This window comes from Ranitomeya imitator, chromosome 5 (genome assembly GCF_032444005.1).
Source record: "Ranitomeya imitator isolate aRanImi1 chromosome 5, aRanImi1.pri, whole genome shotgun sequence".
Classification (NCBI taxonomy): Eukaryota; Metazoa; Chordata; class Amphibia; order Anura; family Dendrobatidae; genus Ranitomeya; species Ranitomeya imitator.
In genome coordinates this window covers 702,737,601-702,765,086 of record NC_091286.1, presented here as the reverse complement: position 1 = coordinate 702,765,086, position 27,486 = coordinate 702,737,601, and the positions used below count along the sequence as shown (strand labels likewise).

Genomic DNA, 27,486 nt, shown 5'->3' with positions numbered 1-27,486 from the left:
TGACAGTCTCTGCTCTCTAATAACAGAGATAATTAGTGACAGTCTCTGCTCTCTAATGACAGAGATAATTAGTGACAGTCTCTGCTCTCTAATGACAGAGATAATTAGTGACAGTCTCTGCTCTCTAATGACAGAGATAATTAGTGACAGTCTCTGCTCTCTAATGACAGTGATAATTAGTGACAGTCTCTGCTCTCTAATGACAGTGATAATTAGTGACAGTCTCTGCTCTCTAATGACAGTGATAATTAGTGACAGTCTCTGCTCTCTAATGACAGTGATAATTAGTGACAGTCTCTGCTCTCTAATGACAGTGATAATTAGTGACAGTCTCTGCTCTCTAATGACAGAGATAATTAGTGACAGTCTCTGCTCTCTAATGACAGTGATAATTAGTGACAGTCTCTGCTCTCTAATGACAGTGATAATTATTGAAAGTCTCTGCTCTCTAATGACAGAGATAATTAGTGACAGTCTCTGCTCTCTAATGACAGTGATAATTAGTGACAGTCTCTGCTCTCTAATGACAGTGATAATTAGTGACAGTCTCTGCTCTCTAATGACAGTGATAATTAGTGACAGTCTCTGCTCTCTAATGACAGTGATAATTAGTGACAGTCTCTGCTCTCTAATGACAGTGATAATTAGTGACAGTCTCTGCTCTCTAATGAAAGTGATAATTAGTGACAGTCTCTGCTCTCTAATGACAGTGATAATTAGTGACAGTCTCTGCTCTTTAATGACAGTGATAATTAGTGACAGTCTCTGCTCTCTAATGACAGTGATAATTAGTGACAGTCTCTGCTCTCTAATGACAGTGATATTTAGTGACAGTCTCTGCTCTCTAATGACAGTGATAATTAGTGACAGTCTCTGCTCTCTAATGAAAGTGATAATTAGTGACAGTCTCTGCTCTCTAATGAAAGTGATAATTAGTGACAGTGTCTGCTCTCTAATGACAGAGATAATTAGTGACAGTCTCTGCTCTCTAATGACAGAGATAATTAGTGACAGTCTCTGCTCTCTAATGACAGTGATAATTAGTGACAGTCTCTGCTCTCTAATGACAGTGATAATTAGTGACAGTCTCTGCTCTCTAATGACAGTGATAATTAGCGACAGTCTCTGCTCTCTAATGACAGTGATAATTAGCGACAGTCTCTGCTCTGTAATGACAGTGATAATTAGTGACAGTCTCTGCTCTCTAATGACAGAGATAATTAGTGACAGTCTCTGCTCTCTAATGACAGTGATAATTAGTGACAGTCTGCTCTCTAATGACAGTGATAATTAGCGACAGTCTCTGCTCTGTAATGACAGTGATAATTAGCGACAGTCTCTGCTCTCTAATGACAGTGATAATTAGTGACAGTCTCTGCTCTCTAATGACAGTGATAATTAGTGACAGTCTCTGCTCTCTAATGACAGTGATAATTAGTGACAGTCTCTGCTCTCTAATGACAGTGATAATTAGTGACAGTCTCTGCTCTCTAATGACAGAGATAATTAGTGACAGTCTCTGCTCTCTAATGACAGTGATAATTAGTGACAGTCTCTGCTCTCTAATGACAGTGATAATTAGTGACAGTCTCTGCTCTCTAATGACATAGATAATTAGTGACAGTGTCTGCTCTCTAATGACAGTGATAATTAGTGACAGTCTCTGCTCTCTAATGACAGTGATAATTAGTGAGTCTCTGCTCTCTAATGACAGTGATAATTAGTGATAGTCTCTGCTCTCTAATGACAGTGATAATTAGCGACAGTCTCTGCTCTGTAATGACAGAGATAATTAGTGACAGTGTCTGCTCTCTAATGACAGAGATAATTAGTGACAGTCTCTGCTCTCTAATGACAGAGATAATTAGTGACAGTCTCTGCTCTCTAATGACAGTGATAATTAGTGACAGTCTCTGCTCTCTAATGACAGTGATAATTAGTGACAGTCTCTGCTCTCTAATGACAGTGATAATTAGCGACAGTCTCTGCTCTGTAATGACAGTGATAATTAGTGACAGTCTCTGCTCTCTAATGACAGAGATAATTAGTGACAGTCTCTGCTCTCTAATGACAGTGATAATTAGTGACAGTCTCTGCTCTCTAATGACAGTGATAATTAGCGACAGTCTCTGCTCTGTAATGACAGTGATAATTAGTGACAGTCTCTGCTCTCTAATGACAGTGATAATTAGTGACAGTCTCTGCTCTCTAATGACAGTGATAATTAGTGACAGTCTCTGCTCTCTAATGACAGTGATAATTAGTGACAGTCTCTGCTCTCTAATGACAGTGATAATTAGTGACAGTCTCTGCTCTCTAATGACAGAGATAATTAGTGACAGTCTCTGCTCTCTAATGACAGTGATAATTAGTGACAGTCTCTGCTCTCTAATGACAGTGATAATTAGTGACAGTCTCTGCTCTCTAATGACATAGATAATTAGTGACAGTGTCTGCTCTCTAATGACAGTGATAATTAGTGACAGTCTCTGCTCTCTAATGACAGTGATAATTAGTGAGTCTCTGCTCTCTAATGACAGTGATAATTAGTGACAGTCTCTGCTCTCTAATGACAGTGATAATTAGCGACAGTCTCTGCTCTGTAATGACAGAGATAATTAGTGACAGTCTCTGCTCTCTAATGACAGTGATAATTAGTGACAGTCTCTGCTCTCTAATGACAGTGATAATTAGTGACAGTCTCTGCTCTCTAATGACAGTGATAATTAGTGACAGTCTCTGCTCTCTAATGACATAGAATTAGTGACAGTCTCTGCTCTCTAATGACAGAGATAATTAGTGACAGTGTCTGCTCTCTAATGACACTGATAATTAGTGACAGTCTCTGCTCTCGGACAGTGATAATTAGCGACAGTCTCTGCTCTCTAATGACAGTGATAATTAGCGACAGTCTCTGCTCTCTAATGACAGTGATAATTAGTGACAGTCTCTGCTCTCTAATGACAGTGATAATTAGTGACAGTCTCTGCTCTCTAATGACAGTGCTAACTAGCGACAGTCTCTGCTCTCTAATGACAGTGATAATTAGTGACAGTCTCTGCTCTCTAATGACAGTGATAATTAGTGACAGTCTCTGCTCTCTAATGACAGTGATAATTAGTGAGTCTCTGCTCTCTAATGACAGTGATAATTAGTGACAGTCTCTGCTCTCTAATGACAGTGATAATTAGCGACAGTCTCTGCTCTGTAATGACAGAGATAATTAGTGACAGTGTCTGCTCTCTAATGACAGAGATAATTAGTGACAGTCTCTGCTCTCTAATGACAGAGATAATTAGTGACAGTCTCTGCTCTCTAATGACAGTGATAATTAGTGACAGTCTCTGCTCTCTAATGACAGTGATAATTAGTGACAGTCTCTGCTCTCTAATGACAGTGATAATTAGCGACAGTCTCTGCTCTGTAATGACAGTGATAATTAGTGACAGTCTCTGCTCTCTAATGACAGAGATAATTAGTGACAGTCTCTGCTCTCTAATGACAGTGATAATTAGTGACAGTCTCTGCTCTCTAATGACAGTGATAATTAGCGACAGTCTCTGCTCTGTAATGACAGTGATAATTAGTGACAGTCTCTGCTCTCTAATGACAGTGATAATTAGTGACAGTCTCTGCTCTCTAATGACAGTGATAATTAGTGACAGTCTCTGCTCTCTAATGACAGTGATAATTAGTGACAGTCTCTGCTCTCTAATGACAGTGATAATTAGTGACAGTCTCTGCTCTCTAATGACAGAGATAATTAGTGACAGTCTCTGCTCTCTAATGACAGTGATAATTAGTGACAGTCTCTGCTCTCTAATGACAGTGATAATTAGTGACAGTCTCTGCTCTCTAATGACATAGATAATTAGTGACAGTGTCTGCTCTCTAATGACAGTGATAATTAGTGACAGTCTCTGCTCTCTAATGACAGTGATAATTAGTGAGTCTCTGCTCTCTAATGACAGTGATAATTAGTGACAGTCTCTGCTCTCTAATGACAGTGATAATTAGCGACAGTCTCTGCTCTGTAATGACAGAGATAATTAGTGACAGTCTCTGCTCTCTAATGACAGTGATAATTAGTGACAGTCTCTGCTCTCTAATGACAGTGATAATTAGTGACAGTCTCTGCTCTCTAATGACAGTGATAATTAGTGACAGTCTCTGCTCTCTAATGACATAGAATTAGTGACAGTCTCTGCTCTCTAATGACAGAGATAATTAGTGACAGTGTCTGCTCTCTAATGACACTGATAATTAGTGACAGTCTCTGCTCTCGGACAGTGATAATTAGCGACAGTCTCTGCTCTCTAATGACAGTGATAATTAGCGACAGTCTCTGCTCTCTAATGACAGTGATAATTAGTGACAGTCTCTGCTCTCTAATGACAGTGATAATTAGTGACAGTCTCTGCTCTCTAATGACAGTGCTAACTAGCGACAGTCTCTGCTCTCTAATGACAGTGATAATTAGTGACAGTCTCTGCTCTCTAATGACAGTGATAATTAGTGACAGTCTCTGCTCTCTAATGACAGTGATAATTAGTGAGTCTCTGCTCTCTAATGACAGTGATAATTAGTGACAGTCTCTGCTCTCTAATGACAGTGATAATTAGTGACAGTCTCTGCTCTCTAATGACAGTGATAATTAGTGACAGTCTCTGCTCTCTAATGACAGTGATAATTAGTGACAGTCTCTGCTCTCTAATGACAGTGATTTTTAGTGACAGTGTCTGCTCTCTAATGACAGAGATAATTAGTGACAGTCTCTGCTCTCTAATGACAGTGATAATTAGTGACAGTGTCTGCTCTCTAATGACAGTGATAATTAGTGACAGTGTCTGCTCTCTAATGACAGACAATTAGTGACAGTCTCTGCTCTCTAATGACAGAGATAATTAGTGACAGTGTCTGCTCTCTAATGACAGTGATAATTAGTGACAGTCTCTGCTCTATAATGAAAGTGATAATTAGCGACAGTCTCTGCTCTCTAATGACAGTGATAAATAATGAGTCTCTGCTCTCTAATGACAGTGATAATTAGCGACAGTCTCTGCTCTCTAATGACAGTGATAATTAGTGACAGTCTCTGTTCTCTAATGACAGAGATAATTAGTGACAGTCTCTGCTCTCTAATGAGTGATAATTAGTGACAGTCTCTCCTCTCTAATGACAGTGATAATTAGCGACAGTCTCTGCTCTCTAATGACAGTGATAATTAGTGAGTCTCTGCTCTCTAATGACAGTGATAATTAGTGACAGTCTCTGCTCTCTAATGACAGTGATAATTAGCGACAGTCTCTGCTCTGTAATGACAGAGATAATTAGTGACAGTCTCTGCTCTCTAATGACAGTGATAATTAGTGACAGTCTCTGCTCTCTAATGACAGTGATAATTAGTGACAGTCTCTGCTCTCTAATGACAGTGATAATTAGTGACAGTCTCTGCTCTCTAATGACATAGAATTAGTGACAGTCTCTGCTCTCTAATGACAGAGATAATTAGTGACAGTGTCTGCTCTCTAATGACACTGATAATTAGTGACAGTCTCTGCTCTCGGACAGTGATAATTAGCGACAGTCTCTGCTCTCTAATGACAGTGATAATTAGCGACAGTCTCTGCTCTCTAATGACAGTGATAATTAGTGACAGTCTCTGCTCTCTAATGACAGTGATAATTAGTGACAGTCTCTGCTCTCTAATGACAGTGCTAACTAGCGACAGTCTCTGCTCTCTAATGACAGTGATAATTAGTGACAGTCTCTGCTCTCTAATGACAGTGATAATTAGTGACAGTCTCTGCTCTCTAATGACAGTGATAATTAGTGAGTCTCTGCTCTCTAATGACAGTGATAATTAGTGACAGTCTCTGCTCTCTAATGACAGTGATAATTAGTGACAGTCTCTGCTCTCTAATGACAGTGATAATTAGTGACAGTCTCTGCTCTCTAATGACAGTGATAATTAGTGACAGTCTCTGCTCTCTAATGACAGTGATTTTTAGTGACAGTGTCTGCTCTCTAATGACAGAGATAATTAGTGACAGTCTCTGCTCTCTAATGACAGTGATAATTAGTGACAGTGTCTGCTCTCTAATGACAGTGATAATTAGTGACAGTGTCTGCTCTCTAATGACAGACAATTAGTGACAGTCTCTGCTCTCTAATGACAGAGATAATTAGTGACAGTGTCTGCTCTCTAATGACAGTGATAATTAGTGACAGTCTCTGCTCTATAATGAAAGTGATAATTAGCGACAGTCTCTGCTCTCTAATGACAGTGATAAATAATGAGTCTCTGCTCTCTAATGACAGTGATAATTAGCGACAGTCTCTGCTCTCTAATGACAGTGATAATTAGTGACAGTCTCTGTTCTCTAATGACAGAGATAATTAGTGACAGTCTCTGCTCTCTAATGAGTGATAATTAGTGACAGTCTCTCCTCTCTAATGACAGTGATAATTAGCGACAGTCTCTGCTCTCTAATGAGTGTGATAATTAGTGACAGTCTCTACTCTCTAATGACAGTGATAATTAGTGACAGTCTCTGCTCTCTAATGACAGTGATAATTAGTGACAGTCCCTGCTCTCTAATGACAGTGATAATTAGTGACAGTCTCTGCTCTCTAATGACAGTGATAATTAGTGACAGTCTCTGCTCTCTAATGACAGAGATAATTAGTGACAGTCTCTACTCTCTAATTTGTGATAATTAGTGACAGTCTCTGCTCTCGGACAGTGATAATTAGTGACAGTCTCTGCTCTCTAATGACAGAGATAATTAGTGAGTCTCTGCTCTCTAATGACAGAGATAATTAGTGACAGTCTCTGCTCTCTAATGACAGTGATAATTAGTGACAGTCTCTGCTCTCTAATGACAGAGATAATTAATGACAGTCTCTGCTCTCTAATGACAGAGATAATTAGTGACAGTCTCTGCTCTCTAATGACAGTGATAATTAGTGACAGTGTCTGCTCTCTAATGACAGATAAATAGTGACAGTCTCTGCTCTCTAATGACAGTGATAATTAGTGACAGTCTCTGCTCTCTAATGACAGTGATAATTAGCGACAGTCTCTGCTCTCTAATGACAGTGATAATTAGCGACAGTCTCTGCTCTCTAATGACAGTGATAATTAGCGACAGTCTCTGCTCTCTAATGACAGTGATAATTAGCGACAGTCTCTGCTCTCTAATGACAGTGATAATTAGCGACAGTCTCTGCTCTCTAATGACAGTGATAATTAGTGACAGTCTCTGCTCTCTAATGACAGAGATAATTAGCGAAAGTCTATGCTCTCTAATGACAGAGATAATTAGTGACAGTCTCTGCTCTCTAATGACATAGAAATAGTGACAGTCTCTGCTCTCTAATGACAGAGATAATTAGTGACAGTCTCTGCTCTCTAATGACAGTGATAATTAGCGACAGTCTCTGCTCTCTAATTACAGTGATAATTAGTGACAGTCTCTGCTCTCTAATGACAATGATAATTAGTGACAGTCTCTGCTCTCTAATGACAATGATAATTAGTGACAGTCTCTGCTCTCTAATGACAGAGATAATTAGCGACAGTCTCTGCTCTCTAATGAGTGATAATTAGCGACAGTCTCTGCTCTCTAATGACAGTGATAATTAGTGACAGTCTGCTCTCTAATGACAGAGACAATTAGTGACAGTCTCTGCTCTCTAATGACAGTGATAATTAGTGACAGTCTCTGCTCTCTAATGACAGTGATAATTAGTGAGTCTCTGCTCTCTAATGACAGTGATAATTAGTGACAGTCTCTGCTCTCTAATGACAGTGATAATTAGTGACAGTCTCTGCTCTCTAATGACAGAGATAATTAGTGACAGTCTCTGCTCTCTAATGACAGTGATAATTAGTGACAGTCTCTGCTCTCTAATGACAGTGATAATTAGTGACAGTCTCTGCTCTCTAATGACAGAGATAATTAGTGACAGTGTCTGCTCTCTAATGACAGTGATAATTAGTGACAGTCTCTGCTCTCTAATGACAGAGATAATTAGTGACAGTCTCTGCTCTCTAATGACAGTGATAATTAGTGACAGTCTCTGCTCTCTAATGACAGTGATAATTAGTGACAGTCTCTGCTCTCTTATGACATAGAATTAGTGACAGTCTCTGCTCTCTAATGACAGAGATAATTAGTGACAGTGTCTGCTCTCTAATGACACTGATAATTAGTGACAGTCTCTGCTCTCGGACAGTGATAATTAGCGACAGTCTCTGCTCTCTAATGACAGTGATAATTAGCGACAGTCTCTGCTCTCTAATGACAGTGATAATTAGTGACAGTCTCTGCTCTCTAATGACAGTGATAATTAGTGACAGTCTCTGCTCTCTAATGACAGTGCTAACTAGCGACAGTCTCTGCTCTCCAATGACAGTGATAATTAGTGACAGTCTCTGCTCTCTAATGACAGTGATAATTAGTGACAGTCTCTGCTCTCTAATGACAGTGATAATTAGTGACAGTCTCTGCTCTCTAATGACAGTGATAATTAGTGACAGTCTCTGCTCTCTAATGACAGTGATAATTAGTGACAGTCTCTGCTCTCTAATGACAGTGATAATTAGTGACAGTCTCTGCTCTCTAATGACAGTGATAATTAGTGACAGTCTCTGCTCTCTAATGACAGTGATTTTTAGTGACAGTGTCTGCTCTCTAATGACAGAGATAATTAGTGACAGTCTATGCTCTCTAATGACAGAGATAATTAGTGTTAGTGTCTGCTCTCTAATGACAGAGATAATTAGTGACAGTCTATGCTCTCTAATGACAGTGATAATTAGTGACAGTCTCTGCTCTCTAATGACAGTGATAATTAGTGACAGTCTCTGCTCTCTAATGACAGTGATAATTAGTGACAGTGTCTGCTCTCTAATGACAGTTATAATTAGTGACCGTCTCTGCTCTCTAATGACAGTGATAATTAGTGACAGTCTCTGCTTTCTAATGACAGAGATAATTAGTGACAGTCTCTGCTCTCTAATGAAAGTGATAATTAGTGACAGTCTCTGCTCTCTAATGACAGTGATAATTAGTGACAGTCTCTGCTCTCTAATGACAGAGATAATTAGTGAGTCTCTGCTCTCTAATGACAGAGATAATTAGTGACAGTCTCTGCTCTCTAATGACAGAGATAATTAGTGACAGTGTCTGCTCTCTAATGAAAGTGATAATTAGTGACAGTCTCTGCTCTCTAATGACAGAGATAATTAGTGAGTCTCTGCTCTCTAATGACAGAGATAATTAGTGACAGTCTCTGCTCTCTAATGACAGAGATAATTAGTGACAGTCTCTGCTCTCTAATGACAGAGATAATTAGTGACAGCCTCTGCTCTCTAATGACAGAGATAATTAGTGACAGTCTCTGCTCTCTAATGACAGAGATAATTAGTGACAGCTTCTGCTCTCTAATGACAGTGATAATTAGTGACAGTCTCTGCTCTCTATTGACTGATAATTAGTGACAGTCTCTGCTCTCTAATGACAGTGATAATTAGTGACAGTCTCTGCTCTCTAATGACAGAGATAATTAGTGGCAGTGTCTGCTCTCTAGTGACAGAGATAATTAGCGACAGTCTATGCTCTCTAATGACAGAGATAATTAGTGACAGTCTCTGCTCTCTAATGACAGTGATAATTAGTGACAGTCTCTGCTCTCTAATGACAGTGATAATTAGTGACAGTCTCTGCTCTCTAATGACAGAGAAAATTAGTGACAGTCTCTGCTCTCTAATGACAGAGATAATTAGTGACAGTCTCTGCTCTCTAATGACAGTGATAATTAGTGACAGTCTCTGCTCTCTAATGACATAGAATTAGTGACAGTCTCTGCTCTCTAATGAAAGTGATAATTAGGGACAGTCTCTGCTCTCTAATGACAGTGATAATTAGGGACAGTCTCTGCTCTCTAATGACAGAGATAATTAGTGACAGTCTCTGCTCTCTAATGACAGTGATAATTAGGGACAGTCTCTGCTCTCTAATGACAGTGATAATTAGTGACAGTCTCTGCTCTCTAATGACAGTGATAATTAGTGACAGTCTCTGCTCTCTAATGACAGAGATAATTAGTGACAGTCTCTGCTCTCTAATGACAGAGATAATTAGTGACAGTCTCTGCTCTCTAATAACAGAGATAATTAGTGACAGTCTCTGCTCTCTAATGACAGAGATAATTAGTGACAGTCTCGGCTCTCTAATGACAGAGATAATTAGTGACAGTCTCTGCTCTCTAATGACAGAGATAATTAGTGACAGTCTCTGCTCTCTAATGACAGTGATAATTAGTGACAGTCTCTGCTCTCTAATGACAGTGATAATTAGTGACAGTCTCTGCTCTCTAATGACAGTGATAATTAGTGACAGTCTCTGCTCTCTAATGACAGTGATAATTAGTGACAGTCTCTGCTCTCTAATGACAGAGATAATTAGTGACAGTCTCTGCTCTCTAATGACAGTGATAATTAGTGACAGTCTCTGCTCTCTAATGACAGTGATAATTATTGACAGTCTCTGCTCTCTAATGACAGAGATAATTAGTGACAGTCTCTGCTCTCTAATGACAGTGATAATTAGTGACAGTCTCTGCTCTCTAATGACAGTGATAATTAGTGACAGTCTCTGCTCTCTAATGACAGTGATAATTAGTGACAGTCTCTGCTCTCTAATGACAGTGATAATTAGTGACAGTCTCTGCTCTCTAATGACAGTGATAATTAGTGACAGTCTCTGCTCTCTAATGAAAGTGATAATTAGTGACAGTCTCTGCTCTCTAATGACAGTGATAATTAGTGACAGTCTCTGCTCTCTAATGACAGTGATAATTAGTGACAGTCTCTGCTCTCTAATGACAGTGATAATTAGTGACAGTCTCTGCTCTCTAATGACAGTGATATTTAGTGACAGTCTCTGCTCTCTAATGACAGTGATAATTAGTGACAGTCTCTGCTCTCTAATGAAAGTGATAATTAGTGACAGTCTCTGCTCTCTAATGAAAGTGATAATTAGTGACAGTCTCTGCTCTCTAATGACAGAGATAATTAGTGACAGTGTCTGCTCTCTAATGACAGAGATAATTAGTGACAGTCTCTGCTCTCTAATGACAGAGATAATTAGTGACAGTCTCTGCTCTCTAATGACAGTGATAATTAGTGACAGTCTCTGCTCTCTAATGACAGTGATAATTAGTGACAGTCTCTGCTCTCTAATGACAGTGATAATTAGCGACAGTCTCTGCTCTGTAATGACAGTGATAATTAGTGACAGTCTCTGCTCTCTAATGACAGAGATAATTAGTGACAGTCTCTGCTCTCTAATGACAGTGATAATTAGTGACAGTCTCTGCTCTCTAATGACAGTGATAATTAGCGACAGTCTCTGCTCTGTAATGACAGTGATAATTAGTGACAGTCTCTGCTCTCTAATGACGGAGATAATTAGTGACAGTCTCTGCTCTCTAATGACAGTGATAATTAGTGACAGTCTCTGCTCTCTAATGACAGTGATAATTAGTGACAGTCTCTGCTCTCTAATGACAGTGATAATTAGTGACAGTCTCTGCTCTCTAATGACAGTGATAATTAGTGACAGTCTCTGCTCTCTAATGACAGTGATAATTAGTGACAGTCTCTGCTCTCTAATGAAAGTGATAATTAGTGACAGTCTCTGCTCTCTAATGACAGTGATAATTAGTGACAGTCTCTGCTCTCTAATGACAGTGATAATTAGTGACAGTCTCTGCTCTCTAATGACAGTGATAATTAGTGACAGTCTCTGCTCTCTAATGACAGTGATATTTAGTGACAGTCTCTGCTCTCTAATGACAGTGATAATTAGTGACAGTCTCTGCTCTCTAATGAAAGTGATAATTAGTGACAGTCTCTGCTCTCTAATGAAAGTGATAATTAGTGACAGTCTCTGCTCTCTAATGACAGAGATAATTAGTGACAGTGTCTGCTCTCTAATGACAGAGATAATTAGTGACAGTCTCTGCTCTCTAATGACAGAGATAATTAGTGACAGTCTCTGCTCTCTAATGACAGTGATAATTAGTGACAGTCTCTGCTCTCTAATGACAGTGATAATTAGTGACAGTCTCTGCTCTCTAATGACAGTGATAATTAGCGACAGTCTCTGCTCTGTAATGACAGTGATAATTAGTGACAGTCTCTGCTCTCTAATGACAGAGATAATTAGTGACAGTCTCTGCTCTCTAATGACAGTGATAATTAGTGACAGTCTCTGCTCTCTAATGACAGTGATAATTAGCGACAGTCTCTGCTCTGTAATGACAGTGATAATTAGTGACAGTCTCTGCTCTCTAATGACAGAGATAATTAGTGACAGTCTCTGCTCTCTAATGACAGTGATAATTAGTGACAGTCTCTGCTCTCTAATGACAGTGATAATTAGCGACAGTCTCTGCTCTGTAATGACAGTGATAATTAGTGACAGTCTCTGCTCTCTAATGACAGAGATAATTAGTGACAGTATCTGCTCTCTAATGACAGTGATAATTAGTGACAGTCTCTGCTCTCTAATGACAGTGATAATTAGTGACAGTCTCTGCTCTCTAATGAGAGTGATAATTAGTGACAGTCTCTGCTCTCTAATGACAGTGATAATTAGTGACAGTCTCTGCTCTCTAATGACAGTGATAATTAGCGACAGTCTCTGCTCTGTAATGACAGAGATAATTAGTGACAGTCTCTGCTCTCTAATGACAGTGATAATTAGTGACAGTCTCTGCTCTCTAATGACAGTGATAATTAGTGACAGTCTCTGCTCTCTAATGACAGAGATAATTAGTGACAGTCTCTGCTCTCTAATGACAGTGATAATTAGTGACAGTCTCTGCTCTCTAATGACAGTGATAATTAGTGACAGTCTCTGCTCTCTAATGACAGAGATAATTAGTGACAGTGTCTGCTCTCTAATGACAGTGATAATTAGTGACAGTCTCTGCTCTCTAATGACAGTGATAATTAGTGACAGTCTCTGCTCTCTAATGACAGTGATAATTAGTGACAGTCTCTGCTCTCTAATGACAGTGATAATTAGCGACAGTCTCTGCTCTGTAATGACAGAGATAATTAGTGACAGTCTCTGCTCTCTAATGACAGTGATAATTAGTGACAGTCTCTGCTCTCTAATGACAGTGATAATTAGTGACAGTCTCTGCTCTCTAATGACAGTGATAATTAGTGACAGTCTCTGCTCTCTTATGACATAGAATTAGTGACAGTCTCTGCTCTCTAATGACAGAGATAATTAGTGACAGTGTCTGCTCTCTAATGACACTGATAATTAGTGACAGTCTCTGCTCTCGGACAGTGATAATTAGCGACAGTCTCTGCTCTCTAATGACAGTGATAATTAGCGACAGTCTCTGCTCTCTAATGACAGTGATAATTAGTGACAGTCTCTGCTCTCTAATGACAGTGATAATTAGTGACAGTCTCTGCTCTCTAATGACAGTGCTAACTAGCGACAGTCTCTGCTCTCCAATGACAGTGATAATTAGTGACAGTCTCTGCTCTCTAATGACAGTGATAATTAGTGACAGTCTCTGCTCTCTAATGACAGTGATAATTAGTGACAGTCTCTGCTCTCTAATGACAGTGATAATTAGTGACAGTCTCTGCTCTCTAATGACAGTGATAATTAGTGACAGTCTCTGCTCTCTAATGACAGTGATAATTAGTGACAGTCTCTGCTCTCTAATGACAGTGATAATTAGTGACAGTCTCTGCTCTCTAATGACAGTGATTTTTAGTGACAGTGTCTGCTCTCTAATGACAGAGATAATTAGTGACAGTCTATGCTCTCTAATGACAGAGATAATTAGTGTTAGTGTCTGCTCTCTAATGACAGAGATAATTAGTGACAGTCTATGCTCTCTAATGACAGTGATAATTAGTGACAGTCTCTGCTCTCTAATGACAGTGATAATTAGTGACAGTCTCTGCTCTCTAATGACAGTGATAATTAGTGACAGTGTCTGCTCTCTAATGACAGTTATAATTAGTGACCGTCTCTGCTCTCTAATGACAGTGATAATTAGTGACAGTCTCTGCTTTCTAATGACAGAGATAATTAGTGACAGTCTCTGCTCTCTAATGAAAGTGATAATTAGTGACAGTCTCTGCTCTCTAATGACAGTGATAATTAGTGACAGTCTCTGCTCTCTAATGACAGAGATAATTAGTGACAGTCTCTGCTCTCTAATGACAGAGATAATTAGTGACAGTGTCTGCTCTCTAATGAAAGTGATAATTAGTGACAGTCTCTGCTCTCTAATGACAGAGATAATTAGTGAGTCTCTGCTCTCTAATGACAGAGATAATTAGTGACAGTCTCTGCTCTCTAATGACAGAGATAATTAGTGACAGTCTCTGCTCTCTAATGACAGAGATAATTAGTGACAGCCTCTGCTCTCTAATGACAGAGATAATTAGTGACAGTCTCTGCTCTCTAATGACAGAGATAATTAGTGACAGCTTCTGCTCTCTAATGACAGTGATAATTAGTGACAGTCTCTGCTCTCTATTGACTGATAATTAGTGACAGTCTCTGCTCTCTAATGACAGAGATAATTAGTGACAGCTTCTGCTCTCTAATGACAGTGATAATTAGTGACAGTCTCTGCTCTCTATTGACTGATAATTAGTGACAGTCTCTGCTCTCTAATGACAGTGATAATTAGTGACAGTCTCTGCTCTCTAATGACAGAGATAATTAGTGACAGTGTCTGCTCTCTAGTGACAGAGATAATTAGCGACAGTCTATGCTCTCTAATGACAGAGATAATTAGTGACAGTCTCTGCTCTCTAATGACAGTGATAATTAGTGACAGTCTCTGCTCTCTAATGACAGTGATAATTAGTGACAGTCTCTGCTCTCTAATGACAGAGAAAATTAGTGACAGTCTCTGCTCTCTAATGACAGAGATAATTAGTGACAGTCTCTGCTCTCTAATGACAGTGATAATTAGTGACAGTCTCTGCTCTCTAATGACATAGAATTAGTGACAGTCTCTGCTCTCTAATGAAAGTGATAATTAGGGACAGTCTCTGCTCTCTAATGACAGTGATAATTAGGGACAGTCTCTGCTCTCTAATGACAGAGATAATTAGTGACAGTCTCTGCTCTCTAATGACAGTGATAATTAGGGACAGTCTCTGCTCTCTAATGACAGTGATAATTAGTGACAGTCTCTGCTCTCTAATGACAGTGATAATTAGTGAGTCTCTGCTCTCTAATGACAGAGATAATTAGTGACAGTCTCTGCTCTCTAATGACAGAGATAATTAGTGACAGTCTCTGCTCTCTAATGACAGAGATAATTAGTGACAGTCTCTGCTCTCTAATGACAGAGATAATTAGTGACAGTCTTTGCTCTCTAATGACAGAGATAATTAGTGACAGTCTCTGCTCTCTAATGACAGAGATAATTAGTGACAGTCTCTGCTCTCTAATGACAGTGATAATTAGTGACAGTCTCTGCTCTCTAATGACAGTGATAATTAGTGACAGTCTCTGCTCTCTAATGACAGTGATAATTAGTGACAGTCTCTGCTCTCTAATGACAGTGATAATTAGTGACAGTCTCTGCTCTCTAATGACAGTGATAATTAGTGACAGTCTCTGCTCTCTAATGACAGAGATAATTAGTGACAGTCTCTGCTCTCTAATGACAGTGATAATTAGTGACAGTCTCTGCTCTCTAATGACAGTGATAATTATTGACAGTCTCTGCTCTCTAATGACAGAGATAATTAGTGACAGTCTCTGCTCTCTAATGACAGTGATAATTAGTGACAGTCTCTGCTCTCTAATGACAGTGATAATTAGTGACAGTCTCTGCTCTCTAATGACAGTGATAATTAGTGACAGTCTCTGCTCTCTAATGACAGTGATAATTAGTGACAGTCTCTGCTCTCTAATGAAAGTGATAATTAGTGACAGTCTCTGCTCTCTAATGACAGTGATAATTAGTGACAGTCTCTGCTCTCTAATGACAGTGATAATTAGTGACAGTCTCTGCTCTCTAATGACAGTGATAATTAGTGACAGTCTCTGCTCTCTAATGACAGTGATATTTAGTGACAGTCTCTGCTCTCTAATGACAGTGATAATTAGTGACAGTCTCTGCTCTCTAATGACAGAGATAATTAGTGACAGTCTCTGCTCTCTAATGACAGAGATAATTAGTGACAGTCTCTGCTCTCTAATGACAGTGATAATTAGTGACAGTCTCTGCTCTCTAATGACAGTGATAATTAGTGACAGTCTCTGCTCTCTAATGACAGTGATAATTAGCGACAGTCTCTGCTCTGTAATGACAGTGATAATTAGTGACAGTCTCTGCTCTCTAATGACAGAGATAATTAGTGACAGTCTCTGCTCTCTAATGACAGTGATAATTAGTGACAGTCTCTGCTCTCTAATGACAGTGATAATTAGCGACAGTCTCTGCTCTGTAATGACAGTGATAATTAGTGACAGTCTCTGCTCTCTAATGACAGAGATAATTAGTGACAGTCTCTGCTCTCTAATGACAGTGATAATTAGTGACAGTCTCTGCTCTCTAATGACAGTGATAATTAGTGACAGTCTCTGCTCTCTAATGACAGTGATAATTAGTGACAGTCTCTGCTCTCTAATGACAGTGATAATTAGTGACAGTCTCTGCTCTCTAATGACAGTGATAATTAGTGACAGTCTCTGCTCTCTAATGACAGTGATAATTAGTGACAGTCTCTGCTCTCTAATGAAAGTGATAATTAGTGACAGTCTCTGCTCTCTAATGACAGTGATAATTAGTGACAGTCTCTGCTCTCTAATGACAGTGATAATTAGTGACAGTCTCTGCTCTCTAATGACAGTGATAATTAGTGACAGTCTCTGCTCTCTAATGACAGTGATATTTAGTGACAGTCTCTGCTCTCTAATGACAGTGATAATTAGTGACAGTCTCTGCTCTCTAATGAAAGTGATAATTAGTGACAGTCTCTGCTCTCTAATGAAAGTGATAATTAGTGACAATCTCTGCTCTCTAATGACAGAGATAATTAGTGACAGTGTCTGCTCTCTAATGACAGAGATAATTAGTGACAGTCTCTGCTCTCTAATGACAGAGATAATTAGTGACAGTCTCTGCTCTCTAATGACAGTGATAATTAGTGACAGTCTCTGCTCTCTAATGACAGTGATAATTAGTGACAGTCTCTGCTCTCTAATGACAGTGATAATTAGCGACAGTCTCTGCTCTGTAATGACAGTGATAATTAGTGACAGTCTCTGCTCTCTAATGACAGAGATAATTAGTGACAGTCTCTGCTCTCTAATGACAGTGATAATTAGTGACAGTCTCTGCTCTCTAATGACAGTGATAATTAGCGACAGTCTCTGCTCTGTAATGACAGTGATAATTAGTGACAATCTCTTCTCTCTAATGACAGAGATAATTAGTGACAGTCTCTGCTCTCTAATGACAGTGATAATTAGTGACAGTCTCTGCTCTCTAATGACAGTGATAATTAGCGACAGTCTCTGCTCTGTAATGACAGTGATAATTAGTGACAGTCTCTGCTCTCTAATGACAGAGATAATTAGTGACAGTATCTGCTCTCTAATGACAGTGATAATTAGTGACAGTCTCTGCTCTCTAATGACAGTGATAATTAGTGACAGTCTCTGCTCTCTAATGAGAGTGATAATTAGTGACAGTCTCTGCTCTCTAATGACAGTGATAATTAGTGACAGTCTCTGCTCTCTAATGACAGTGATAATTAGCGACAGTCTCTGCTCTGTAATGACAGAGATAATTAGTGACAGTCTCTGCTCTCTAATGACAGTGATAATTAGTGACAGTCTCTGCTCTCTAATGACAGTGATAATTAGTGACAGTCTCTGCTCTCTAATGACAGTGATAATTAGTGACAGTCTCTGCTCTCTAATGACAGTGATAATTAGTGACAGTCTCTGCTCTCTAATGACATAGAATTAGTGACAGTCTCTGCTCTCTAATGACAGTGATAATTAGTGACAGTCTCTGCTCTCTAATGACAGTGATAATTAGTGACAGTCTCTGCTCTCTAATGACAGTGATAATTAGTGACAGTCTCTGCTCTCTAATGACAGTGATAATTAGCGACAGTCTCTGCTCTGTAATGACAGAGGTAATTAGTGACAGTCTCTGCTCTCTAATGACAGTGATAATTAGTGACAGTCTCTGCTCTCTAATGACAGTGATAATTAGTGACAGTCTCTGCTCTCTAATGACAGTGATAATTAGTGACAGTCTCTGCTCTCTAATGACATAGAATTAGTGACAGTCTCTGCTCTCTAATGACAGTGATAATTAGTGACAGTCTCTGCTCTCGGACAGTGATAATTAGTGACAGTCTCTGCTCTCTAATGACAGTGATAATTAGCGACAGTCTCTGCTCTCTAATGACAGTGATAATTAGTGACAGTCTCTGCTCTCTAATGACAGTGATAATTAGTGACAGTCTCTGCTCTCTAATGACAGTGATAATTAGTGACAGTCTTTGCTCTCTAATGACAGTGATAATTAGTGACAGTCTCTGCTCTCTAATGACAGAGATAATTAGTGACAGTCTCTGCTCTCTAATGACAGTGATAATTGTCTGTCATTAGAGAGCAGAGACTGTCACTAATTATCACTGTCATTAGAGAGCAGAGACTGTCACTACAGTCTCTGCTCTCTAATGACAGTGATAATTAGTGACAGTCTCTGCTCTCTAATGACAGAGATAATTAGTGACAGTCTCTGCTCTCTAATGACAGTGATAATTAGTGACAGTCTCTGCTCTCTAATGACAGAGATAATTAGTGACAGTCTCTGCTCTCTAATGACAGAGATAATTAGTGACAGTCTCTGCTCTCTAATGACAGAGATAATTAGTGACAGTCTCTGCTCTCTAATTACAGTGATAATTAGTGACAGTCTCTGCTCTCTAATGACAGTGATAATTAGTGACAGTCTCTGCTCTCTAATGACAGTGATAATTAGTGACAGTCTCTGCTCTCTAATGACAATGATAATTAGTGACAGTGTCTGCTCTCTAATGACAGTGATAATTAGTGACAGTCCCTGCTCTCTAATGACAGTGATAATTAGTGACAGTCTCTGCTCTCTAATGACAGTGATAATTAGTGACAGTCTCTGCTCTCTAATGACAGTGATAATTAGTGACAGTCTCTGCTCTCTAATGACAGTGATAATTAGTGACAGTCTCTGCTCTTTAATGACAGTGATAATTAGTGACAGTCTCTGCTCTCTAATGACAGTGATAATTAGTGATAGTGTCTGCTCTCTAATGACAGTGATAATTAGTGACAGTCTCTGCTCTCTAATGACAGTGATAATTAGTGATAGTGTCTGCTCTCTAATGACAGTGATAATTAGTGACAGTCTCTGCTCTCTAATGACAGAGATAATTAGTGACAGTCTCTGCTCTCTAATGACAGTGATAATTAGTGACAGTCTCTGCTCTCTAATGACAGTGATAATTAGTGACAGTCTCTGCTCTCTAATGACAGTGATAATTAGTGATAGTGTCTGCTCTCTAATGACAGTGATAATTAGTGACAGTCTCTGCTCTCTAATGACAGTGATAATTAGTGACAGTCTCTGCTCTCTAAGGACAGAGATAATTAGTGACAGTCTCTGCTCTCTAATGACAGAGATAATTAGTGACAGTCTCTGCTCTCTAATAACAGTGATAATTAGTGACAGTCTCTGCTCTCTAATGACAGTGATAATTAGTGACAGTCTATACTCTCTAATGACAGTGATAATTAGTGACAGTGTCTGCTCTCTAATGACAGTGATAATTAGTGACAGTCTCTGCTCTCTAATGACAGTGATAATTAGTGACAGTCTCTGCTCTCTAATGACAGTGATAATTAGTGACAGTCTCTGCTCTCTAATGACAGATAATTAGTGACAGTCTCTGCTCTCTAATGACAGTGATAATTAGTGAGTGTCTGCTCTCTAATGACAGTGATAATTAGCGACAGTCTCTACTCTCTAATGACAGTGATAATTAGTGACAGTCTCTGCTCTCTAAGGACAGAGATAATTAGTGACAGTCTCTGCTCTCTAATGACAGAGATAATTAGTGACAGTCTCTGCTCTCTAATAACAGTGATAATTAGTGACAGTCTCTGCTCTCTAATGACAGTGATAATTAGTGACAGTCTATACTCTCTAATGACAGTGATAATTAGTGACAGTGTCTGCTCTCTAATGACAGTGATAATTAGTGACAGTCTCTGCTCTCTAATGACAGTGATAATTAGTGACAGTCTCTGCTCTCTAATGACAGTGATAATTAGTGACAGTCTCTGCTCTCTAATGACAGATAATTAGTGACAGTCTCTGCTCTCTAATGACAGTGATAATTAGTGACAGTGTCTGCTCTCTAATGACAGTGATAATTAGCGACAGTCTCTACTCTCTAATGACAGTGATAATTAGTGACAGTCTCTGCTCTGTAATGACAGAGATAATTAGTGACAGTCTATACTCTCTAATGACAGTGATAATTAGTGACAGTCTCTGCTCTCTAATGACAGTGATAATTAGCGACAGTCTCTACTCTCTAATGACAGTGATAATTAGTGACAGTCTCTGCTCTGTAATGACAGTGATAATTAGTGACAGTCTCTGCTCTCTAATGACAGTGATAATTAGTGACAGTCTCTGCTCTCTAATGACAGATAATTAGTGACAGTCTCTGTTCTCTAATGACAGTGATAATTAGTGACAGTCTCTGCTCTCTAATGGCAGTGATAATTAGTGACAGTCTCTGCTCTCTAATGATAGTGATAATTAGTGACAGTCTCTGCTCTCTAATGACCGAGATAATTAGTGACAGTCTCTGCTCTCTAATGACAGTGATAATTAGTGACAATCTACACTCTCTAATGACAGTGATAATTAGTGACAGTCTCTGCTCTCTAATGACAGTGATAATTAGTGACAGTCTCTGCTCTCTAATGACAGTGATAATTAGTGACAGTCTCTGCTCTCTAATGACAGATAATTAGTGACAGTCTCTGCTCTCTAATGACAGTGATAATTAATGACAGTCTCTGCTCTCTAATGACAGTGATAATTAGTGACAGTCTCTGCTCTCTAATGACAGAGATAATTAGTGACAGTCTCTGCTCTCTAATGACAGTGATAATTAGTGACAGTCTCTGCTCTCTAATGACAGTGATAATTAGTGACAGTCTCTGCTCTCTAATGACAGTGATAATTAGTGACAGTCTCTGCTCTCTAATGACAGATAATTAGTGACAGTCTCTGCTCTCTAATGACAGATAATTAGTGACAGTCTCTGCTCTCTAATGACAGAGGTAATTAGTGACAGTCTCTGCTCTCTAATGACAGTGATAATTAGCGACAGTCTCTGCTCTCTAATGACAGTGATAATTAGTGACAGTCTCTGCTCTCTAATGAGAGTGATAATTAGTGACAGTCTCTGCTCTCTAATGAGAGTGATAATTAGTGACAGTCTCTGCTCTCTAATGACAGTGATAATTAGTGACAGTCTCTGCTCTCTAATGACCGAGATAATTAGTGACAGTCTCTGCTCTCTAATGACAGATAATTAGTGACAGTCTCTGCTCTCTAATGACAGTGATAATTAGTGACAATCTCTGCTCTCTAATGATAGTGATAATTAGTGACAGTCTCTGCTCTCTAATGAGAGTGATAATTAGTGACAGTCTCTGCTCTCTAATGATAGTGATAATTAGTGACAGTCTCTGCTCTCTAATGAGAGTGATAATTAGTGACAGTCTCTGCTCTCTAATGATAGTGATAATTAGTGACAGTCTCTGCTCTCTAATGACCGAGATAATTAGTGACAGTCTCTGCTCTCTAATGACAGTGATAATTAGTGACAGTCTCTGCTCTCTAATGAGAGTGATAATTAGTGACAGTCTCTGCTCTCTAATGACAGTGATAATTAGTGACAGTCTCTGCTCTCTAATGACAGTGATAATTAGTGACAATCTCTGCTCTCTAATGATAGTGATAATTAGTGACAGTCTCTGCTCTCTAATGAGAGTGATAATTAGTGACAGTCTCTGCTCTCTAATGATAGTGATAATTAGTGACAGTCTCTGCTCTCTAATGACCGAGATAATTAGTGACAGTCTCTGCTCTCTAATGACAGTGATAATTAGTGACAGTCTCTGCTCTCTAATGAGAGTGATAATTAGTGACAGTCTCTGCTCTCTAATCACAGTGATAATTAGTGACAGTCTCTGCTCTCTAATGACCGAGATAATTAGTGACAGTCTCTGCTCTCTAATGACAGTGATAATTAGTGACAATCTACACTCTCTAATGACAGTGATAATTAGTGACAGTCTCTGCTCTCTAATGACAGTGATAATTAGTGACAGTCTCTGCTCTCTAATGACAGTGATAATTAGTGACAGTCTCTGCTCTCTAATGACAGATAATTAGTGACAGTCTCTGCTCTCTAATGACAGTGATAATTAATGACAGTCTCTGCTCTCTAATGACAGTGATAATTAGTGACAGTCTCTGCTCTCTAATGACAGAGATAATTAGTGACAGTCTCTGCTCTCTAATGACAGTGATAATTAGTGACAGTCTCTGCTCTCTAATGACAGTGATAATTAGTGACAGTCTCTGCTCTCTAATGACAGTGATAATTAGTGACAGTCTCTGCTCTCTAATGACAGATAATTAGTGACAGTCTCTGCTCTCTAATGACAGATAATTAGTGACAGTCTCTGCTCTCTAATGACAGAGGTAATTAGTGACAGTCTCTGCTCTCTAATGACAGTGATAATTAGCGACAGTCTCTGCTCTCTAATGACAGTGATAATTAGTGACAGTCTCTGCTCTCTAATGAGAGTGATAATTAGTGACAGTCTCTGCTCTCTAATGAGAGTGATAATTAGTGACAGTCTCTGCTCTCTAATGACAGTGATAATTAGTGACAGTCTCTGCTCTCTAATGACCGAGATAATTAGTGACAGTCTCTGCTCTCTAATGACAGATAATTAGTGACAGTCTCTGCTCTCTAATGACAGTGATAATTAGTGACAATCTCTGCTCTCTAATGATAGTGATAATTAGTGACAGTCTCTGCTCTCTAATGAGAGTGATAATTAGTGACAGTCTCTGCTCTCTAATGATAGTGATAATTAGTGACAGTCTCTGCTCTCTAATGACCGAGATAATTAGTGACAGTCTCTGCTCTCTAATGACAGTGATAATTAGTGACAGTCTCTGCTCTCTAATGAGAGTGATAATTAGTGACAGTCTCTGCTCTCTAATGACAGTGATAATTAGTGACAGTCTCTGCTCTCTAATGACAGTGATAATTAGTGACAGTCTCTGCTCTCTAATGACAGTGATAATTAGTGACAATCTACACTCTCTAATGACAGAGGTAATTAGTGACAGTCTCTGCTCTCTAATGAGAGTGATAATTAGTGACAGTCTCTGCTCTCTAATGATAGTGATAATTAGTGACAGTCTCTGCTCTCTAATGACCGAGATAATTAGTGACAGTCTCTGCTCTCTAATGACAGTGATAATTAGTGACAGTCTCTGCTCTCTAATGACAGTGATAATTAGTGACAGTCTCTGCTCTCTAATGACAGTGATAATTAGTGACAGTCTCTGCTCTCTAATGACAGAGATAATTAGTGACAGTCTCTGCTCTCTAATGACAGTGATAATTAGTGACAGTCTCTGCTCTCTAATGACAGAGATAATTAGTGACAGTCTCTGCTCTCTAATGACAGAGATAATTAGTGACAGTCTCTACTCTCTAATGAGTGTAATTAGAGAGTTCAGTAATTAGTGAGTGCAGCTGGTGGGCGGCTCCGGCCTCACACTCGGGGGGCTGCACGCTCGGGGTCTCTTCTTACCTTTCTTCTTCTGCAGATTTTTCTTTCCACGATTTTATCTTGCAAAACAGAAAATTTAGGAAAAGCTCATACCCATTGCGCATGCGTAGAATAAAGTGACTGACGGCTCTGAGCGTGCGTAGAATATGGACTCTGCTCCTACTGCGCAGGCGCAGCGCCAGAGGCATTTCAGACAGCTCGCTTGAGCTAATATGTGTCAAGCCGAAGCGCAATTTCCGGTCATGCGCATCACTCATCGCAGCCTCTGCGCGGCCATGTTTGTAGTGGTAATAACATCCCCAAATAGTTCGGTCCCAGATCTGCGGTGATTTTGTGAGGACTTTTGACAACGCAGTACACGGCGGCTCAGCGGTGAGGAGCTCGGGTACTCCGCTCCGGTGTGAGAATGGCGGAGATTCCTGGAGTCTCCCCATCCGGCTGTTCATAATCCTCACAATAATAACACACAGTGCAGCGAGGAGTGTGCGGGGAAGACGCTGGAGAACGGCTACAAAAAGATAAAGCTGCACCCAAAATGGGCATCACAGGGGGCAACAAAGGGTTAAATGTGGGGCCACTGACAGCACCGTGCATGAGATATGGAACAGGGAGCCCCGGATCAGAACCCAGCACCCTCCAGCCGGGCCCCAATGGGTTCTGGGCATCAGAACTGGCATCACAGGGGGCACCAAAGGGTTAAATATGAGGCCAGTGACAGCACAGTGCATGAGATATGGAACAGAGAGCCCCGGATCAGAACCCAGCACCCTCCAGCCGGGCCCCAATGGGTTCTGGGCATCAGAACTGGCATCACGGGGGGCACCAAAGGGTTAAATGTGTGGCCACTGACAGCACAGTGCATGAGATATGGAACAGGGAGCCCCGGATCAGAACCCAGCACCCTCCAGCCGGGCCCCAATGGGTTCTGGGCATCAGAACTGGCATCACGGGGCACCAAAGGGTTAAATGTGGGGCCACTGACAGCACCGTGCATGAGATATGGAACAGGGAGCCCCGGATCAGAACCCAGCACCCTCCAGCCGGGCCACAATGGGTTCTGGGCATCAGAACTGGCATCACAGGGGGCACCAAAGGGTTAAATGTGGGGCCACTGACAGCACAGTGCATGAGATATGGAACAGGGAGCCCCGGATCAGAACCCAGCACCCTCCAGCCGGGCCCCAATGGGTTCTGGGCATCAGAACTGGCATCACAGGGGGCACCAAAGGGTTAAATATGAGGCCAGTGACAGCACAGTGCATGAGATATGGAACAGGGAGCCCCGGATCAGAACCCAGCACCCTCCAGCCGGGCCCCAATGGGTTCTGGGCATCAGAACTGGCATCACAGGGGGCACCAAAGGGTTAAATGTGGGGCCACTGACAGCACAGTGCATGAAATATGGAACAGGGAGCCCCGGATCAGAACCCAGCACCCTCCAGCCGGGCCCCAATGGGTTCTGCGCATCAGAACTGGCATCACAGGGGGCACCAAAGGGTTAAATATGAGGCCAGTGACAGCACAGTGCATGAGATATGGAACAGGGAGCCCCGGATCAGAACCCAGCACCCTCCAGCCGGGCCCCAATGGGTTCTGGGCATCAGAACTGGCATCACAGGGGGCACCAAAGGGTTAAATGTGGGGCCACTGACAGCACAGTGCATGAGATATGGAACAGGGAGCCCCGGATCAGAACCCAGCACCCTCCAGCCGGGCCCCAATGGGTTCTGCGCATCAGAACTGGCATCACAGGGGGCACACAGCAGATCTGAATACGTAACTGGTGTTTTCAAGGGGTTAAATGACTTTAGGCGGCTGATCTCAAGCTACAAATACATAGCTGTCATTTAACCTTAGTCTAAGGGTGAGATCAGCCGCCCAAAGTCATTTAACCCCTTAAAAACACCAGTTACTTATTCAAATCTGTGAAAATCTGCTGTCTGCCCCCTGTGATGCCAGTTCTGATGCCCAGAACCCATGTGGGCCAGGCTGGAGGGTGCTGGGTTTTGATGCGGGGCTCCCTGTTCCATATTTTATGCACTGTGGTGTCACAGTCATTTAACCCTTTGATAAACGCCCTTCGATGCCCATTTTTGGGTCAGTTTTATCATTTTTGTAGCCGTTTTCCAGCGTCTTCCCCGCAGGCTCCTTGCTGCACTGTGTGTTATTATTGTGAGGATTATTTTTGTTGTTAAACCTATAAAAAAAAAAAAAAGAAAAAACTGACGAATAAGAGACCGACTTCAGCCTCGTCTTGTTTTCCATCTGTCTCCGACCTCCTCTGGGTCTATAAGAAGAGCTGTCAATCACAATGGAGGGAGGGCGGAGACAGAGAAAAGAAACAAGTATCTGGGAAGGAGCGCTTACACTAAATGTTCGTCCCCGATCCCGCGGTGTCAGCGCTCGCTCTCCCCGAGGCTGTGACATGTGATACCTGGCGACCAATCAGTTGCCTCTAAATGGTCAACTTGTCAGATGGCGGAGACAGTGATGCCAGCACTGATTGGGCACCGGACATCACATGTCACAACACTGCATCACAACCCCGGGACCGCGAGTGCCGAAACCGCAAGATTGCTTGCGCAGGCGTGTACTACGGAGGACAGAGAATGAACTTCAATCCAATATTGCGGCCAGCATGCAGCCAGCGGGTAAGGAAAGGGAGAATCAAACACCTGAAAACTCCGCCCATATGACCGAAAACCGGTCCCGCCAAATTCAGGTGACATACATAGTAAGGCCGAAAAAAGACATTTGTCCATCCAGTTCAGCCTATATTCCATCATAATAAATCCCCAGATCTACGTCCTACAGAACCTAATAATTGTAAGATACAATATTGTTCTGCTCCAGGAAGACATCCAGGCCTCTCTTGAACCCCTCGACTGAGTTCGCCATCACCACCTCCTCAGGCAAGCAATTCCAGATTCTCACTGCCCTAACAGTAAAGAATCCTCTTCTATGTTGGTGGAAAAACCTTCTCTCCTCCAGACGCAAAGAATGCCCCCTTGTGCCCGTCACCTTCCTTGGTATAAACAGATCCTCAGCGAGATATTTGTATTGTCCCCTTATATACTTATACATGGTTATTAGATCGCCCCTCAGTCGTCTTTTTTCTAGACTAAATAATCCTAATTTCGCTAATCTATCTGGGTATTGTAGTTCTCCCATCCCCTTTATTAATTTTGTTGCCCTCCTTTGTACTCTCTCTAGTTCCATTATATCCTTCCTGAGCACCGGTGCCCAAAACTGGACACAGTACTCCATGTGCGGTCTAACTAGGGATTTGTACAGAGGCAGTATAATGCTCTCATCATGTGTATCCAGACCTCTTTTAATGCACCCCATGATCCTGTTTGCCTTGGCAGCTGCTGCCTGGCACTGGCTGCTCCAGGTAAGTTTATCATTAACTAGGATCCCCAAGTCCTTCTCCCTGTCAGATTTACCCAGTGGTTTCCCGTTCAGTGTGTAATGGTGATATTGATTCCTTCTTCCCATGTGTATAACC

The 27,486-nt window shown here is 40.6% G+C and overlaps 1 protein-coding gene across 1 annotated transcript in view; it reads right to left on the bottom strand.

Annotated features, from left to right (window-relative positions):
* Positions 1-24,131, bottom strand: part of LOC138638862 (zinc finger protein 135-like) — a 78,988-nt gene extending 54,857 nt beyond the window's left edge. Inside the window, exon 1 of the mRNA XM_069728555.1 lies at positions 24,000-24,131. Within this exon, the coding sequence (XP_069584656.1) occupies positions 24,000-24,082 (83 nt within the window). The 5' untranslated portion in view covers positions 24,083-24,131. The remainder of the gene's footprint in view (positions 1-23,999) is intronic.
* Between the last annotated feature and the right edge of the window lie 3,355 nt (positions 24,132-27,486).